The sequence below is a fragment of the Sphaerodactylus townsendi genome, linkage group LG02, assembly GCF_021028975.2.
Source record: "Sphaerodactylus townsendi isolate TG3544 linkage group LG02, MPM_Stown_v2.3, whole genome shotgun sequence".
NCBI classification, from domain to species: Eukaryota; Metazoa; Chordata; class Lepidosauria; order Squamata; family Sphaerodactylidae; genus Sphaerodactylus; species Sphaerodactylus townsendi.
This window is the reverse complement of record NC_059426.1, coordinates 137757365-137774799: the sequence shown is the minus strand read 5'-3', so window position 1 is coordinate 137774799 and position 17435 is coordinate 137757365. Positions and strand designations below refer to the sequence as shown.

At 40.8% G+C, this 17435-nt stretch overlaps 1 protein-coding gene across 14 annotated transcripts in view; it reads right to left on the bottom strand.

Annotated features, from left to right (window-relative positions):
* Positions 1-1374: 1374 nt before the first annotated feature.
* Positions 1375-17435, bottom strand: part of NPAS3 (neuronal PAS domain protein 3) — an 875259-nt gene continuing 859198 nt past the window's right edge. For all 14 annotated transcript variants that reach the window (XM_048484759.1, XM_048484762.1, XM_048484764.1 and 11 more), the window contains 2 exons: positions 7465-7580; positions 1375-5645 (listed from right to left, as the gene is read on the bottom strand). In XM_048484759.1, the coding sequence (XP_048340716.1) occupies positions 4336-5645; positions 7465-7580 (1426 nt within the window). In that variant the 3' untranslated portion in view covers positions 1375-4335. The remainder of the gene's footprint in view (positions 5646-7464; positions 7581-17435) is intronic.

Sequence of the window (17435 nt, the reverse complement as noted above, 5' to 3'; positions counted from 1 at the left end):
TGTCCTAGGCCCTATCAGTAAATCAGAAACAAAAAAGTGAGTGGAATGCTAAGAGAAGTTCAGCTCAGCTCCACATGAGCATAAAACCAAACCTGAGGGTCTAGATATGCAAGAAATATTGCCTGTACAATACTCTGCGAATCACCTCACCCCTTTTGGGTAAAGGATGAAATTGAAATATTTCAAATAAATAAACATGATTGCCTACATTTCCATCAATTGTCAGAAAGCTGTTTCATAGATTGGAATGTGCCTTGAAGTAATAAAAATTAGAATGGTTATGCAATTTTGAATGGTTAACTTTGATGACCAATGATAAATAGGAGAGAGGCACTCTTGCTCCACTAGAATTGTGGGCTTGCGTGGCACTTGGGTATCAAATTGCCTCCCTAATTGCAGTGTCACCCCAAAATGTTCTTACAGCAGAAAGAAGCTCAGCTTCTGTAACAAGTCAGCATCAAGTATAATACATTCTGTTAGGGTGCAGAAAGACTGTGTAAGGAATGTACAAGCCAGGATATTTCACAGGAAGGGAAGTGTGACACAGGAAAATCCCATCCTGTTGATGTCAAAGTGCCATAAGCCATAATAACTGTTAGAGTTCTAAAAGTGCACCGGCTTCTCTCTCTCTCTCTCTCTCTCTCTCTCTCTCTCTCTCACACACACACACACACACACACACACACACACACACACAGTTCTTTGACTGTTCACCTCGCTGTTTGCCTTCACAAAATCAACTTGTCCATATAGTTTTCAGACCGAATTCATGTGATTTGACTTGGAGATTAACTGTTCTATTTGTTGTATACTGGCAAACTCTTCTGCACTCACTCTGCTTGGCACTATGCCTGGCCAATACAACACAGGTGAAAATGTTTTCTAATCTGAAGGAAGAAAGTCATTAAGAAAATCAGGAACTTAGACATGAGTGACGGAAGAGTTTGGTTTAAGAATGTCAAGCATAAAGGAAAATATAAAGTGCATTTTACATGATTGATGTTATGTAAGCTGTCCTCTTTTGGAGTGCATTCATTAAAAAGCACCTTTTATAACTGTGAAAACTGCAAGTCCATTATTCAGTTTTGATAATGTGCATAAAATGCTCAGTATGAGAATGAGTTGGGGTAGCTGAGAATTTAGGATGGTGGCACGTTTTGTGTAGTATTTGGATTAGCATTGCCAGCCTGCATCTCCATTGCTTCTTTGATCAGCTCGCAAGCTTTAAAAATCATCTAGTTATTCCTCTCTTTTTTTTCCATTTTCTTTTTGGCTTTTAAAAAGAAAATAATTAAACAAGGTACCTGCTCAAACAAATACTACCAGCTTCAATTAATCAGGATGATCATATGTAAAAGAAATGATGCCAGATAGTAACAAATCCAAGAGAAGTTTATTATGAAAATGGCACCTGCAGGATGAAAAAAATTAAGTTACATAAAGACAACCATGTATGACATGTATGAGAATCTACAAAAGTATAAAAAGAACCCTGTTGTAAATGAAGTATGTACATTTCTGATTTGCAGCATTATCAATGATCAATGAAAAAAATGTTTCGGATAAGCCAGGCACTCAAGAAGTTAGATTCGGTTAGCTTAACACAAAATAAAAGTACCATAGCTGTCATTTTTTAACATTTTAATTTTTTATATATTGTAGAGTTGGTAACACTGCTAAGATTTATACGAACAGAATCCCTTTCCCCTTTATTCAGCTACTTGGCACCAGTCTCCTCATAAAAGATTTCATATATTTGTACAAGAAATAGTTAAAAACACAGACACAGTCTTCACAGGTAATGAAGTTTTTTTTCCATTTTGTAATTTTAAACACTATGGATTTAGACAGCAGCTGTGATTATCTGTTAGTTTAAATCACCAGAAATCATTTTGACACAACACAGAAACATTTATAAAATAAAAATAAAAAATAAAAAAACAACAGTTGTCTAGCTGTTCTTTGTAGCCGATAGGTGCACTCCTTTGATTGTTCAATAGCTAGAGTAGAGCTTCCAAAAGTAAACACGAATCAGCTTGCCTTGGTCTTGAAATCTTCTTAAAATCCTTCAAATCTAACTCATTATCAGAATTTGCCTATTTGGGGCATCATTCCTTTCCATTCTTTCTCAGACCTACCACTCGTGTTCTAAATTGCTAGCTTGTTTGGTTTATCAAGTGTGATTTCCAAAATGTAGAGGACAATTGAGCTATTATACATTAACATTGCACATATATGCAAAAATATCTATATGACAATCCTAAGCTCAGTTGCCCTTTTTACCCATGTCAGTTGACCTCTGAAAGAATTTTCTATCTCACTTGAAAATTGCTCCATTAACCTATTTGGGAGAAAACCAAAGAAATGCACCATCTACTTACAGTTAGAGCACAAGGGACTCTGGAAATGTTAACAACTGAGGCTATATGGCATCACTTTGTTTAATATATCTGAGTATTACTCTTTAGTGCATTGTGTGTCACACACTGTTCAGAGTAAGTCATACCCAGAATTCCTCTGTGGGAAAAAATGGCTCCATTAACCTTGAGCTAGTTAAGAGTCTTTATCTCTGAGAATGGAGAAAGAGAGAAAGAGGAAGAAATAGGGGAGAAACAAAGCAAGGGAGGGGGAAGAGAGAAAGAGTGATCTGAGAATACACAACAGCAAAGCAACAGCGGAAATGAAAAGATATACAGACAGTGGAAGCAGCATAAGGTGACATTACAGAGGAAGGTCACCACACAAAAACCACTAACCCCCAAGAATCACTTGTTCACTAGGACTGTTAGGAATGGGCATTTGCCACTCCAGACTAGAGATAAAGCACAGAGAAGACAAAGGACAAAACAACTACATTAGCTTAGTATATACTGCATATAGTAACACACATTGAAACTGCAATGGGACTGACAGCCAAGGACACTTACACATTGTACACATTACAGTTCTCACATCTGTTATTAGATGCCTTAACAAACAGCTGCCAACAATGGATGGGGTGGAAGAAGAATTTATACTTGACAGTCATTTGGAGTGTTTGACACTACACTGATTTCTGGCAACAAAGACAAAATAGGAGATTTCTTTTCTTTTTTCTTTTTTTAAATACTTAATGTGCAGTTTTTAGTTGCAGTTACCTATTTCAAGCTCATTAACCCATTCTTGAAAACATATTGGCTTCAGCACTAGAAGGGGGTGAGGGGGAATTACAAAAGACAACTCAACAAACAAAACGAACAAACAAAATTACAACCTTCGCTCTATAACATTAAATGAAAAAAATGTTAAATATATCTTTTTCCCCTTACTCTGAAGTGTTATTTGGAAGTTGTAAAATTAGCCCCAGTTACACTGAGAAAATGAAAAAAGAGAAACTGTACACACCTAAAACAAACCTCTGATCCCCATGTCAATTTAATTGAGTTTTCATTTTAAGCGCATTTACCCAAAAAAAGGAAAAAAAGCTTCCAGATCCATTTAAATTTAATGTGAGGCTATGTTTGTTAGTTTGGAGGTAAAAAAAAAAATTAAGTCCTGCAGCAAATGTTAATGAGGGCTTTTTATCTTAACTAACCAAAGAAACTGCAGCACCTGACTATAGACTAGTACAGAAAACATTCCTTTCAAAAACCCCAGCCCACAAGCTGCATATTTGTGTGAAGACATTACAGATTAATAAATGATAGCACCATGGTTTTAGAAATTAAGTTAACGTTTCTGTAATTAACATTTAGTCCATCCTCTTATTATTCTAATCACAGGCCAGAAATTAACTTTTTAAGAACACAAATTATTTTATGTGCAAGTAAGAAAATCTTAACCATAAAAAGTGAATTAAACTCTGCATAAAATTCTAAAATACTATCCCCTATTTTTAAAGGAATTAGGAACCAAAAAAATCCCTTTTCATTTGACTTGGTCAAACAGGGCACACTGTTTTATGCTTGTTTCTTTTAATCTTGATCATATCAAGATCATGAAGTAAACCGAATGGTTGTCCCATTAAAATCTCTTTACCACAACACTGAGTATTCTATGGCAGAGGCATACACATATTAAAGGCATCTTAATAAAGATGCAAAGGAAAAAAATACACATCTTGGAAGAAGACAAAATGGCAGGCAACTAATACTTCAGCTCTCTGAAGGCAAATAAAAAAAATCTTTTACATTAAAGAATAAGTCAAGTTAAAGAGAAAGGGGGTGAAATGGGGGGACCATCATATTGAGAGAATAAGCTGACCTGCTCAAATTCAAAGTGCTAGAATTAAAGGTCTAAATTAAAATATAGTCTATGCCTCAGAGTATAACACTGAACACAGTATGTGGTCATATTTCAATCCTCTTTCCGTTCCAGTGTCTGTGTGGCATGAATACCATTGCTGTACACAGGAAAAGGAAGAGTAGAGAAGAGTCCTTCGGCAGTTGTGAACACATTCCCTGCAGGCATTTGGGTCAGACTGGCTGCGCTCACAGCACTTCCAAACGGTCCTGACATATTGAGTCGGTGAACGTGGTGGTAGAGCATTTCCATTGGTGTTTTAGGATCCAGGCCGAAGCTGGGGCTGTTAACATCCACGAAGTTAACAGCATGAGTGTTGGGGAGGAGATTGCCCTGCATAGCTAAAGTAACTTCAGCTGGAGCATACCGAATAGTGCCAGTGGTATAGACCCTCTGAGCAGCCGTGCTGGTGGCAGCAAGGGTTCCAGTTACCCTGTGAACCAAAGGAAGGACCACATTGCCTGCTTGCAACCTCTGGAGGGCTTCCAGATCACCAGTGTACAACAAAGGGTTGGAAGTGCTGGGGCCTCCTGGATGCTTGTCCCGTGGAGATGCGGACAACGGTGGCGATAAAGGGTCAGAGGATACGGGAGCCAAGGCTGAGTTGGATGAGGTGCTGAACTGAGATTTGCGGCTGGCAGTATTTTCAGTTCCTGGTGGGGTGAGAACAGAGTCTGGAATGGAGACATGTAAACTACTGCTGGCTTGTGGTGAGGGGAAGTGCTCTGAGTTTGGGGGCTTGGTCATACTGTAGGGTGATTCATTCCTTGAGATTTCCCTGTTGGGTGGGTAATTCCAAATACTGCTATCATTATCAAAATTGATAGGTTCTGAGATCTCTGTTTTGATTTTGAGCACTGAGGCACTGTTTGGTGATGAGAGCAGCTGTGGCTGATCCACCAATGCTGTGTCGAGTCCATTGGGGCTTGAAGTGCTTGACAGCCTTCTGCGGGTCATGCTGCCTCCTTTTTGCTTTTTTCTCCTCTTCTTCCTCTTTTGATGTTTGCTGGAAGACTGAGCATTTCCTTCTCCTGCACTGTCTGAGTCCTTGGCACTATCTGAGGTCAATGATTCAGTGTTTTGTAACCGCAAGTCAGATTCACTTTCCACGTAGCGCTCCACCTTTATCTGCATAGAACCCAGAGTGCCAAAATTATCTTCAGGGGCCTTTTGAGTCTCAAAGTCAGAATTTTCAAAGCTGTCATCACTGTCTCTGCTATCCTGATTGCTGGAACTGTTCCCATCATCATTACAGTTCATTTCATTATCTGACTGATTCCCGGACTTCTTCCTATCTGACTCAGGGTCTTCACTGTTTTCTGACTGGTTTCCTTTCTCATCCGACTTTGAATTTTCATTGTCTTCTAAACAGAAAGAAAAGGGGAAAAGACACCATTGAGAATGTGAATGAAAGATTTAAAGGCCACTTAGAGGTCTAATTAGCCAGCATAATATTATTATGAGGAATATTTCTGGCATAAGCAAACAGAATAACATGTTTTTGTACAAGATCAATTTAGTTGGTATTCCTCTCCCCACAACTGAGAAATGATAGTGGATATGAGTGATAATTTTGTCACAAAAGCCCTTTCCGCTGTGCGAAATTCTGCCGGTGGAGGGGTGGGGGCCGTTCGCACAGCAGCGTGCGAGCGGCCCCTGGTGAGGCTGGCGCGGGAGAGGCGGCTCCGCATGGAGCTGCCTCTTCCCCGTCCCTCTCCCACTCACCTCGTCGCCTTCGTCGCCCTGCCGGACTCCTAAGAACCGCCCACGCTGCCCTCCGACCTCCAGGGGTCAGAGGACAGCAAGGGAGGGTCTCAGCAGTCCTGAAGAGCAACGAAGGCGACGAGGTGAGTGGGAGAGGGATGGGGAAAACAGCGTGTTCCTGGCGGTGCCGTTTGTACCGCGCCGCCGGGAATGCACTGTTTTCCAAAAACCTGTTTTCCAAAAACCTGTTTTCCAAAAACCATAAATGGCCCCTGCGGAAAGGGCCAAAGCCTAAAGCAAAGTCTGCTTTATATTTCAATATAACTTGCACATATGTCTGGTCACCCTCTATGGTGACCAAGAGACTGAAAAACTTTGAATACAGAGACAACTGATTCTCCAGGTTCTCTTCTGGCTCCAGACTTCATCTTTTATGAGCAATAGCAGCTTTGTGGATTACCATGTCAGAAGAAGGGGACAGGATTGCTTTGGGCAGGGCTTGAGAGTCCCTCTGCTCTGGAATAAAACTCCCTTTGCACCACAGCAGGAATGCCAGAAGGCTGCCAGCTACTGGAAGAAACAGGACGCGCAAGATGTTTCAGTGGCAAAATAAAGGCTGAGTTAGGCTCCTTCCAGCCTAGGTTGGCTGCCCTAGCTCAGTTTACAATTCTGTCATAGAAGTAAATAGAGCCAATTCTCATTTATTTATTTACTTCATCTATGTTCTTGTGGAAACCATCAGGATGGGGAGAAAGCCATCTACCACTAAACATCAGGGGAGGCCAGATTCTGCCCACCCTCCAGCTTTGTGCTTAATGTGGCCCATTTCCTTTCCCAGAAAAAAAGTGTACTTCTCCTCATTAACTGGGATCATTGAGTTCAAAACGAATGATTCTGCTATTGAAACTGCAGTTTAGAATGGGCTCAAAACTTATCTTAACTTTGGGACTGTCAAAGGCAGACAGCCAATGGGATCCTTCCCTTTACTGTCTTCAATCATACAAATGGCTGCCAAACTAAACCTTTTTCTTTTCTGTAAGTCGTACATCTATTTTCATTGCACAGAAATTTTAAATTATCTCATGGAAGTCTAAGAGTAGAAGAACACATTATATGTAGTTAAGGTACATGTAGTTCACCTATTTCCAAAGCTGTTGGAAGTATTTTTTTGTTTAAACAAAGGGGTCACTTTGTATCACTTTCAAATTATGGGCCAATGACTGCATTTTGTTTTTAAAAAGGGAAACGTTGGTTTAAATATATAGTTTTACTATGATAAAATGGGTTGCATCTTACCATTCTGCCTAGCTAACAGCAATATGGGCACAATGAATTCATAAGCCTATTTGTGTGATTTTAAAAAATGTTAAGCTGTGATTTGACATGGAATGGTAAGATCCAATGTTAAACGGCAAATACCATCCATCACTTGGCTATACGATGTAGGAAGAAAATCTCTTACAAGGTACCAGCTGTTACCTGAGTTGTCCTTTGAATCTGATTCAGAATCTGACGTCTCAGAGGATTCTGAGGTTTTCTCTGGCAGATGAGGAAGTTGTGCAATATCCATTGGGGTGTCCTTATATTCAGGGTTGCTAAAGAGACAGCAAACAGAAACACCAATATATCAGGTGAAGTTTGATAGTTTCAGCTCTCTGTTCTCTCAGCTCTCTAGAGCAAATAATGTATTTAGAGAGCACAGCAAAGCAAACATGAAATATCTTTTCAGTTTCTGAAAGCAGAAGTTTTATGCAGACTCCTTTTAATAGTGCCATCAAATATTTATACCACCAAGAGTCTGCTACTACCCAGGTACCTAAGCTACCAGGATACTCAAGGCCAATCAGATTGTACCTGCTATTTCATAATAAAACTTTATTTGGTAACCAGTGGCACAAAAACATCAAGAGCATTTCAGCCATTTGCCATCTTTGAAGATCACTGTTGCTAACCCTCAAATTCTTCTTGGCATCTTACTGGGATTCTCATCTCTTCTTTTGGATAACTAGTGTCTTCAAGTAAATGTATCACATACCAATTTGCAGTGTATGGAGTTAAGTGTAAAAGATTACTAATACTCAGCCTGGAAGCCCCTGAAGATTGCTAAAAATAAAGGAGCTAAGAACCTGAATACAATGGGCAGGGGTTTTTTGTCTATTTTTTGTCAAGAAGCAACTTCAAGTCCTATTGCATTTCTCAGTTCTTCTGGAATTCAGGGGACTACATATAGTCAAGTAATTCTACAGTTACTTAAAAGCCCCACAGCTATAGCCATTCATAAAAGACATGGTAAGTGTACAGTGTGGGAAAGTTCAGGTGTGAATGAGAAAAAGAACTGTGAATGCATGCATTACCACTGGATATGGAAGATATCAATGATCACTGTGTGAGTGGGAATGAGGCAGCATTTGATTCCATTTGGAATTGTTTAGGGGTTGGTTCATATGATATTATTTGCCCACAAAAATGCCCAATCAATACAGCAAGCAAGAGGACTAGTCAAATGAACACTGTCATTATGGGCTTTTCTATGCTCAACTTATTCCTGATTTTCTTGGCAGTTAATCCACAAGCAGTGGAATCAATTTGGGCACGGGTCTTCCATATGTCTGCCATCCCTCTGCATTTTCACAGTTGTGGAGTCAGTTTATTTTCTTCTCCATGTGCCTTCTATAATGAGGATTTTCCAGGAAGGGTGTGGTGGTCATTGGTGGGGTCATTGTTGGCATCACAGAATCACTACCCCTGCCTTAAAAAAAAGATACTAGCTTTCTTCTTCTTTGTTTTAAAAAGTAAGTCTCTAGTTCAGGGGTGGCCAAACTGTGGCTTGAGAGCTGAATGTGGCTCTTTGTCACATAATGTGTGACTTGCAGCCGGGGTGGCTGGTTGCTGGAGTGGGTTTCCCCCTCTCCCAGCCGATCTCCTGCTGTGCACATACTTGTCCCTGGCCATACTGCTGCCCTTTTCTATGGGGCTGGGGGAGAAGTGCCCAAGGCCCCATAGCCCCTGTAATTCATACAGTCTTCACAACATATCAATCAGATTTTAAACAACTCACAGCAAAGATTGAGACTCACAATATTTCTACGACCAGTAATAGCCAGTAACTATTATTAGCAGTATCCTTATTCCTTTTGTTTTTATGCTTGGCAGTATCATTTAATGTTAATTAAAATACATATCTGAATAATAATTATTATGTATCTGTATTTCCTAATGTTTATATAAAATGTCTGTAACAAAATGTAATGAAATGTCTGTCACAAACTGTGCATGTAACAATACAGACGTGTGCAGTGGTGGGATCCAAAAATTTTAGTAACAGGTTCCCATGGTGGTGGGATTCAAACTATGGCGTAGCGCCAATGGGGATGGGCGGGGCACGACGGGGGTGTGGCTGGGCATTCCGGGGGCGGGGAATTCCTGGGCGGGGCTGTGACAAGGACGCAGTCACTGTGCCGGTCCTTGGATAGGAAACAAATGCATGCAGGCGCAGGCTGCCATGCACGCAGGTGCACCTCCTGCTAGACTGCTTCCAAGAGACTTCACCTGCACGCTTTACTGCTGAGAGGAGGCTGGCCAGCACTCTAAGGCAAAAATCACATTGGCAAAATCACTCAATTGAAAGTAACCCCCTCTCGCACACACAACACTAGTTACCAGTAAATCCCTCTCGGGAACCTGTGAGAACCTGCTGGATCCCACCTCTGGACGTGTGTAATATTTGTTCATGTCTCCTGGCTCTTAAACATCTGATGTTTATTCTATGCAGCTCTTATATTAAGTAAGTTTGGCCACTCCTGCTCTAGTCCTTCCTTGGTGGAGAAATGCAAGTATACTTTCCACCCAAATGTTAGAGTTTTCTGGGTTTCTCTAGTGTTACAAATTCACAAGTGGTAACTGCAGCTGGCCCCACTGCATGGATGTCGCTATCTGCATGGAGGTCAGCCTTTGGCTATTAGTATAACTCTGAATCTTCATTTAAAAATGTATTATTTAAAAGTAAATGCTGTGTTAGTTAAACACAGCATTTAGAAAAAGGAAGTCCCTTCCATTTACTGAATACTGGTAGGTGTTTATAATAAGTCACAAAGCACACTTTGGAAAGCATCTCAAAGAGTCTGGTGATGAGCACGGACCCACATTTCAACTAAAAATAAATTACAGATAAGCTATACTCTTGCAATTGCATGAAACTTGCATGAAACTCAGCAGAAAGCAAAACAAAGCCTTTCCTTATGCTCTTTTAAAACATGAACATTTTCTCATGTTGTGTTAACCCACCCCAGCTTGCTGAGTAGGCAAGGTTTAGTTCAGTTGAATCAAACCTTAAAGTACTATCAATTCCAGAAATGATTTCACAGGGCAACAGTATCTATGCCTCCTTGTCACATGCTGGGATTTTCCTGTTTCACATTATCAATATGGCTACAGATAAAAAAGTATAGATTAAAAAGAAGTACTCCTCTCTAATTTTTTTTTTTTTTTAAGAGAAAAAGTGTTTTTTGGGTATGAATGCTCCGAAAGTGCGATAACCAAGACAGTGAGCAATGCCTTGCTTTATCTCCCTTTCAGCTGCACTGTACAAATCCTTCCATGGCCACAACATCTCACAGGGGGTGGATCAGCAGAGATGACTAAATTTCTGAGAAATTTCCCCATGTATGCTTAGGGACCAGACTATCCCATTAGGCAGGAAATTTGTGATTGGATTTCCAAGCATTTTTAAAATTTTAATGCTGTGCTTAATTGGAGCAGAGGTGCTAAAGAGGTATGTCTGATTTACACTTTTCTGAGCTGTTTTTTTTTTTTTACCTAAAGTGAATCTACTAGAAGCTTACAAGTTTAACTTTGGTTTCTGCAAGTCATGAGGAAAGTTTTAAAAATGCTCCTATGGGGTTTGCTATTTTATTTTTGGATTTAACAGAAAATATTTTTAACTATTATTGTAAGCAAGCTTGACCATCAGGAAAGGCAGGATATGAATGAATGAGCATGTCAATAAAGAGTCATGGGTACATTACAGTAAAAACAAAAAATTCAGAAGGCCCTTTTAGATAATGCCTTTAGAAGTATAGTGTATGTTTAGACAGTAGTTGCATATTTCAAGAAGTTATATATATATATATATATATATATATATATATATATATATATATATATATATATATATATATATATATATATATATATATATATATATATATATATATAAAAATATATATTTGCCATCAATAATTAACATTAAAACTCTAGGTTAATTTAAAATGATGATCTAATAATTCCCTCATTGTATACAGTTTTAAACATTGTACTGGTCATGCAGGCATTTCCCTCACCACATGTGCCCAAATATGCTGTAATTTACATTTCAGCAAAGAAGTGAGATGCAGCCATTAACTTATATGACCAAATGCACAAAGGGATACAGTCTGGCACATAATTTGGATATGGGGATTAGATTTGCCCATCATAATTAGTCATTGAAAATTTAGCTTGCACCTGCCAATTTGTTTTTATAGTTGCATCTTCAGTTTGCCTTACTGAAATCTGGTCTTGCTAGAATGTGCCAGAATGTTCAGAATGGAGAAAAGAGGTGAGAACTATTTTAAGTCATTCAGTTATATAACTAACTTAACTTGTATCTTGCCTTTTAACACTAACTCACAACAATAAAGAGTAATTCCATCATTTGCTTTACAGCTTGCTCGTGAAATACATAATGACTGAATGAGGAAAGTAGAGAACAGTCTGAAAAATACCATTTTAAAATATTTAAAATATTTGAAGTGAAAGCAACAAAAATGAAAACAAAAAATCTTCTGACTGAAAATTCATCACATCTGCTTTACAAAATTTATATGGAGATTTCATTGACTGGATTTTTTAAAATATTAGTTTCGCAGCAGCTGCCACCACAACATAGGGATCTTCTCTATGTTGGCAGGGGTGTAATGCCCATTAGGCAAAGTGGGCAGTTGCCCAGGGTGCCTCCTTGTGGTGGGCACTAAAAATGCAGGATTCGTTTGTGGGTTTTTTGGTATTTTAGTGGGTTTTCCTTTTTTGGCTTTCACGGGGCGCAGTTTTTAGGCTAGCAGCACCAAAATTTCAGGGATGTTTCGGGAGACTCTCCTGATGCTATTACCCAGGTTTGGTGAGGTTCGGTTCAGGGAGTCCAAAGTTATGGACTCCCAAAGGGAGTGCCCCATCCCCCATTGTTTCCAATGGGAGCTAATAGGAGAAGGGGGCTACACCTTTGAGGGTTGATAACTTTGGACCTCCTGAACCTTTTGGGGGGGGTGGCCACTGAGCCCACCCCTCTCATTGCCCTGTGACTGGCTGTGTATTTGACCATCTGCCAGCCCCCTCCCAGGGTTTGATCACTGGGTTGTGATGCCAGACGTCTCTTGCTGTTAACTATTTATTGAAGGTTACTGCTGCTATCGTTTTAAGGTTTTGTATTATTTTTTAACTGGGATTATTCGATTTGTTTTTACTGTGTTTGTTATTGTTTTGCTGTACACCACCATGAGCCCTTCGGGGGTAGGGTAGTTTATCAAATTGAATAAACAAACAAACAAACAAACCAAACTTCACCAAACCTGGGAGGTATCATCAGGAGAGTCTCTTATTGATATCACCCAGGTTTTGTGAAGTTTAGTCCAGGGGGTCCAAAGCTACAGACTCCCAAAGGGGGTGCCCCATCACCCATTGTTTCCAATGGGGGCTAAGAGAAGATGGGGGCTACACTTTTGAGGGCCCATAACTTTGGATCCCCTGAACCAAACTTCACCAAACCTGGGTGGTATCATTAGGAGAGTCTCCTAAAGATACCCTGAAAGTTTGGTGCTGCTAGCTTAACAATTGCACCCCTGACAGCAGGCACCCCTCCAAATTTCCCCAGATTTTCCTTTTAAACCCCCCTTGGCATGGATTTAAAGGGAGAATCTGAGGTTCCCAGTTTAAACATTGAAAGTGATGCTGTTTCGGGGTGGGGAAGAATCCACCCCCAAATAGCATCACTTTCAATGTTGTTTAAACTGGGGACTCCAGATTCTCCCTTTAAGGTGGATTTAAAAGGAGAATCTGGGCTCCCTAGTTTAAACATCATTGAAAATGATGCTGTTTGGGGGGGTAAACAAGCATCACTTGTTTAAACTAGGGAGCCCAGATTCTCCTTTTAAATCCACCTTAAAGGGAGAATCTAGGGTTCCCAGTTTAAATAACATTGAAAGTGATGCAGTTTCCCCCAACTGGGGGGACTGGATACAACACCATAAAATGTTTTCATAGCAGTAGTAAAACATTTTGAAAGCATTTTGAAAATGTTTGCAAAAAATTATTTCTGCTGTGTGGCATGGCCTATTGCTGTGTTCAGATTTGTGAGTTGGGGCATGTTATATAATGTGATGGTGACTTTGAAATGACCTGGTGTAAAAAATCATTGCTTGGTCATGGTGGGGGAGGGCGGCTGCCCATGGGGTGGTGGTGCCAAACTCCAGTTTGCCTAGATACGCCACTGTGCATAGCTACAAGGGGGCTGGGGGTGCGTGTTGCACCGGGCATGCGCCTGGGGGGCATCAAACTCAGGTTTTGCACAGGCTCCAGTTTGCCAAGTTACGCCACTGTATGTTGATGAAGGTAAGCTTTGGCAGCCATTTTGATGGCTGCACTCATCACATTGAGTTAGAATTGCAAAGGCGTCCACAGGCTCAAAAAGACTGGAGATCCCTGATGTGGCATTGTGGCATTGAATTAGCTTTCTGAAACACAAACATCAGAATGCCTAACAAGGGGGGTTAATGGGAAAGGTGATTGGGATGGTTAGATGTTTCCTTATGCTACTGTGCAAGGTCAGTGTCTTCCAAGAACCCCATTTCCTGTCAATCTGAAGTTATAGATTGGTGGGATGCAAGGGCCTGAGGGCAAAGGTCCTAATGGAAGTAGCTCACTGGAACCCTGAGTATGTGCCAGCATCCGGGAAGAGACTGGAAGACTAGTTTTAATCTCTGTACTCTTATCTTTTTAAACAAATTTTAACAAACGTTCTTCATAACTGTAGTAGAGATAGGATGGATATCTGATTGAGAGTTTAGGTATATGCAACAGTTGTCTGGTCTCTGCTTTCCACTGTCACTACATTTTCTCACACATTACAGTTAAGTTTTTCATGGTCACTGTTAGCTATCAATCATTTATGTATTTACGTTATGTATGTATGATTCTCAGTGTGCCAAACTAGGTAGAAAGAAGGCAGACTAGCAAAGAGTCTCTATCAATTGAATAGTCTTAGCTCTATCTCAAACACCATGGAGATATATTATCATGTATATTCCTCTTAAACTCCTAGAAACTCAAGCCTCAGAGTGCAGCACACATATGATTGTCTTTACCTGTTGAGAAGCCAAAGCTTCATGACTGAGTTATGGGAGAAGGGACAGACAGCAACCATATAAAGGTTTCCTTTCATGTTCTGTCTCTGAGTTTAATCCCCTCTTCAACAATCAAGTTCAGGGTAAAGGATGCTTAACTTCCATTCACTGATGAAGCTCAAGCAAGGGGACAAGGGAATTGGGTGACAATCTCTTAAAATCAATCCCTTCCCTCAGCAGCCACTTCTAAATGAGGGGAGGGTGAGCCTCCCTTCAAAGTAAGAATACTGGGAATATTGCTGACTGGAAAGGACAAAAGGGAAAAAAACAGTTCAGTAGTTCTTGAAGAATCATTAGTTACCAATTTGTTTCCAGACACAATTCAAAGTGCTGGTTTTTACTTCTGCAGTCTCGCATGCGATCCCACACAAATGTAAAGGAAAACCTGATCCTTCATAAACAAATCTAGCTGCTCAGATCTTCTTTGGGAGGACTTTTTCTATGTAGCCCCACCTATAAAGCTGAGGTGGCAGGCTACCAAAGTCAAGCTTTCATTTTGACCTATAGCACCTCGTGATAACTATTTGCCAGGCACCTGCTTTTTTGAGTTTTTGGCACCAGATAAAAACATTACTTAATTTGATGCCACTAGAGTTTGTTGTCATTGATTAAGTTTCTGTGGCTATTTTTGCCTCTATTGCATTTATTTTGCTTATTTACAGAACTATAATCAGGAAAGAAACAAAAGATAGTTCAATTATTTACTATTACAACATTACAGATACCAAAATCTTAACCACACTCAACTACATAATACTAATTAATTCTAAAAAGAGGCTCTTAATTCTTAATATATAACCTTCAAAGTATCTTATTATATAAAAGGTTAGCCATAGTGGCAACAACACACTTCTAGCCAATCACCATGCACACCATTTCACAGGATGGGTAAAAAGCAACACAAACAAAACAGCAAAATGTGGCAGCTACTCACTCTCTTGAGCACTTGCCTTCTTCCCCACTGCTGAATAATAACAGTCACTGTAACACCTGCAGCTGCCTGAGGAGGAGCAGGCACAAGCATCAGCCAACCCGCATGAGCTACTGATGGCATGTGCTGGCCTGGGTGCCCTGTTGGGGTGGAAGGCAGGAGGGCTTCTGCTGGCCCATGGAGCAGCAGGTAGCAAGGCACTGTTGATCTGCTGACCTGGGTGCCCTGTTAGGGTGGGGAGGGAGGCATGAGGGCTTCTGCCAGGGCACAGAGCAGCTGGTGCCAAAAGGCTGCTGCTCTGCTGGCTTGGGCACTCTGTAGTAGTGGGAAGGTGAGAGGGCTTCTCCTGGCCTGCAGAGCAGCTGGGTGCCAAGGCGCTACTGCTCTGCCAACTGGGATGGGCTGCTGGGGCTTGCTGTTCAGTCAGGGGAATGCGGGCGGGGGAGGGGATGGAAGTTGCTCACCAATGGTGGGAGTTTGTCATCGCAACATTCCATGGCTAAGCCATTTATTGGTTAGGATATAGGCCAAATCTAAATACAAGACAGGTTATCTCAGTTTTCAGCTGTTCCTCTTGTTTTAATAGGTTCCAGTAATTAATAAAAAGTCTCCACTTTTGCACAAATACATCTTGGGTATATAAATTTTCCCTTTCAACTCCTTGCACCTTTTCTCCATAATCATACTGCAACACTTCCTGGAGCACATTTCTGTTGAAGGTGTTCTGCTGTTTTCCAAATGTTACAATAAGTAATCTTGCCTCATCTAACATATTTCTCAATAGATATCCATACTCTTTTTCCAATCTTTTCCCCATCTGTCCAGTTGTTACATTTTTTTTACAAAATATCTGTAATATTCGTGGAGATAGTAAAGAAAAAAGTGGCTTTTAAATCTGGTGATGATTCTCTTTGTGACTGTTTTTGTTGATAAGTTTTATTGTTTCACATTTTTAACCTTGGATTTATAATCTTTTATGAACTGCAGAATTACAACAGCAGAATAAAAAGAAATGTCTCTCTTGCATGCTATTGCCCATGAAATAGGGATGTGTGTGTGTGGGGGGGAGGAGTTGGTAAGTCTCACTAGCATAAATTCTAGGCACCCACTTACTAGAAGTAAGTCTTATTCAAATAATCAGGTCTTACTTCTGAGTAAATATGCTTAGGATTGGGATATATCTGTGAAAAGTATTTTACAATTCTCACTTGTCCTCATTACTACTGCAAGAGATAGAATACTATTAAAATTCTAAAATCCCCCATATACCATCTACTGGTCGCCATGCTAGTCCCCTCCCGGAGGCGGGGGATTGGGAATCCTTGGGTGTCTCCTAAAGTTAGGGGTTTATGATGGAGGACTTGGAAATTTAATGTATTTATTTGAAGTTTGTTATGCTGTGTATTGATTTTATCTGTATTGTTTGTTTTAGTTTTATCTGTACACCATCCAGAGCCTTTTGGAAGTGGGCGATATACCAAATGTAAATAGTAATAATAATAAAGCTTCAGCGTCTATGGCACAAACCAGTTGAGGTCGTCCCAGTGGTAATCGGAACGCTGGGTGCCATCCCGAAAACACTAGGCAGCATTTGAAACATCTTCAAATTGACAAAATTAACATCTGTCAGATTCAGAAAGCAGCCCTACTGGGATCCACACAAATACTACGCCAATACATTACAACTTCCTAGGCCTCTGGGGTGAGGTTCGAATTGTAATGAAGGCCAACAACCAGCTAAAGAACTGGCAGCTGTTAAATCAACCAATAATAATCTGGGTTTAATGGGGTTCTTCCAATTCTATCTGAGGCCGTTTCTGCACGGCGGCGGAAACGGCTGGGTCGGCGCATTTCGCGCCGACCCGAAGACGCTGGGACCGTCCGCACGGACGGTCCCGGGAAGAGGAGGGATGCCGGCCCCGCGGAGCGCCAGCGCCGGGTTAATAGGCGTAGCCTGGCGGCTGGCGCCGAGGCCTGGGGACACTTCTGGTTCTGGGCGCCGGCCTGCTCCAGCGGCGAGGCCAGGGGCGCGTGTCCTGCGGCCTCGGCGAATACCGGAGGCCCAGGGACAATGTAAGTGCCGGGCG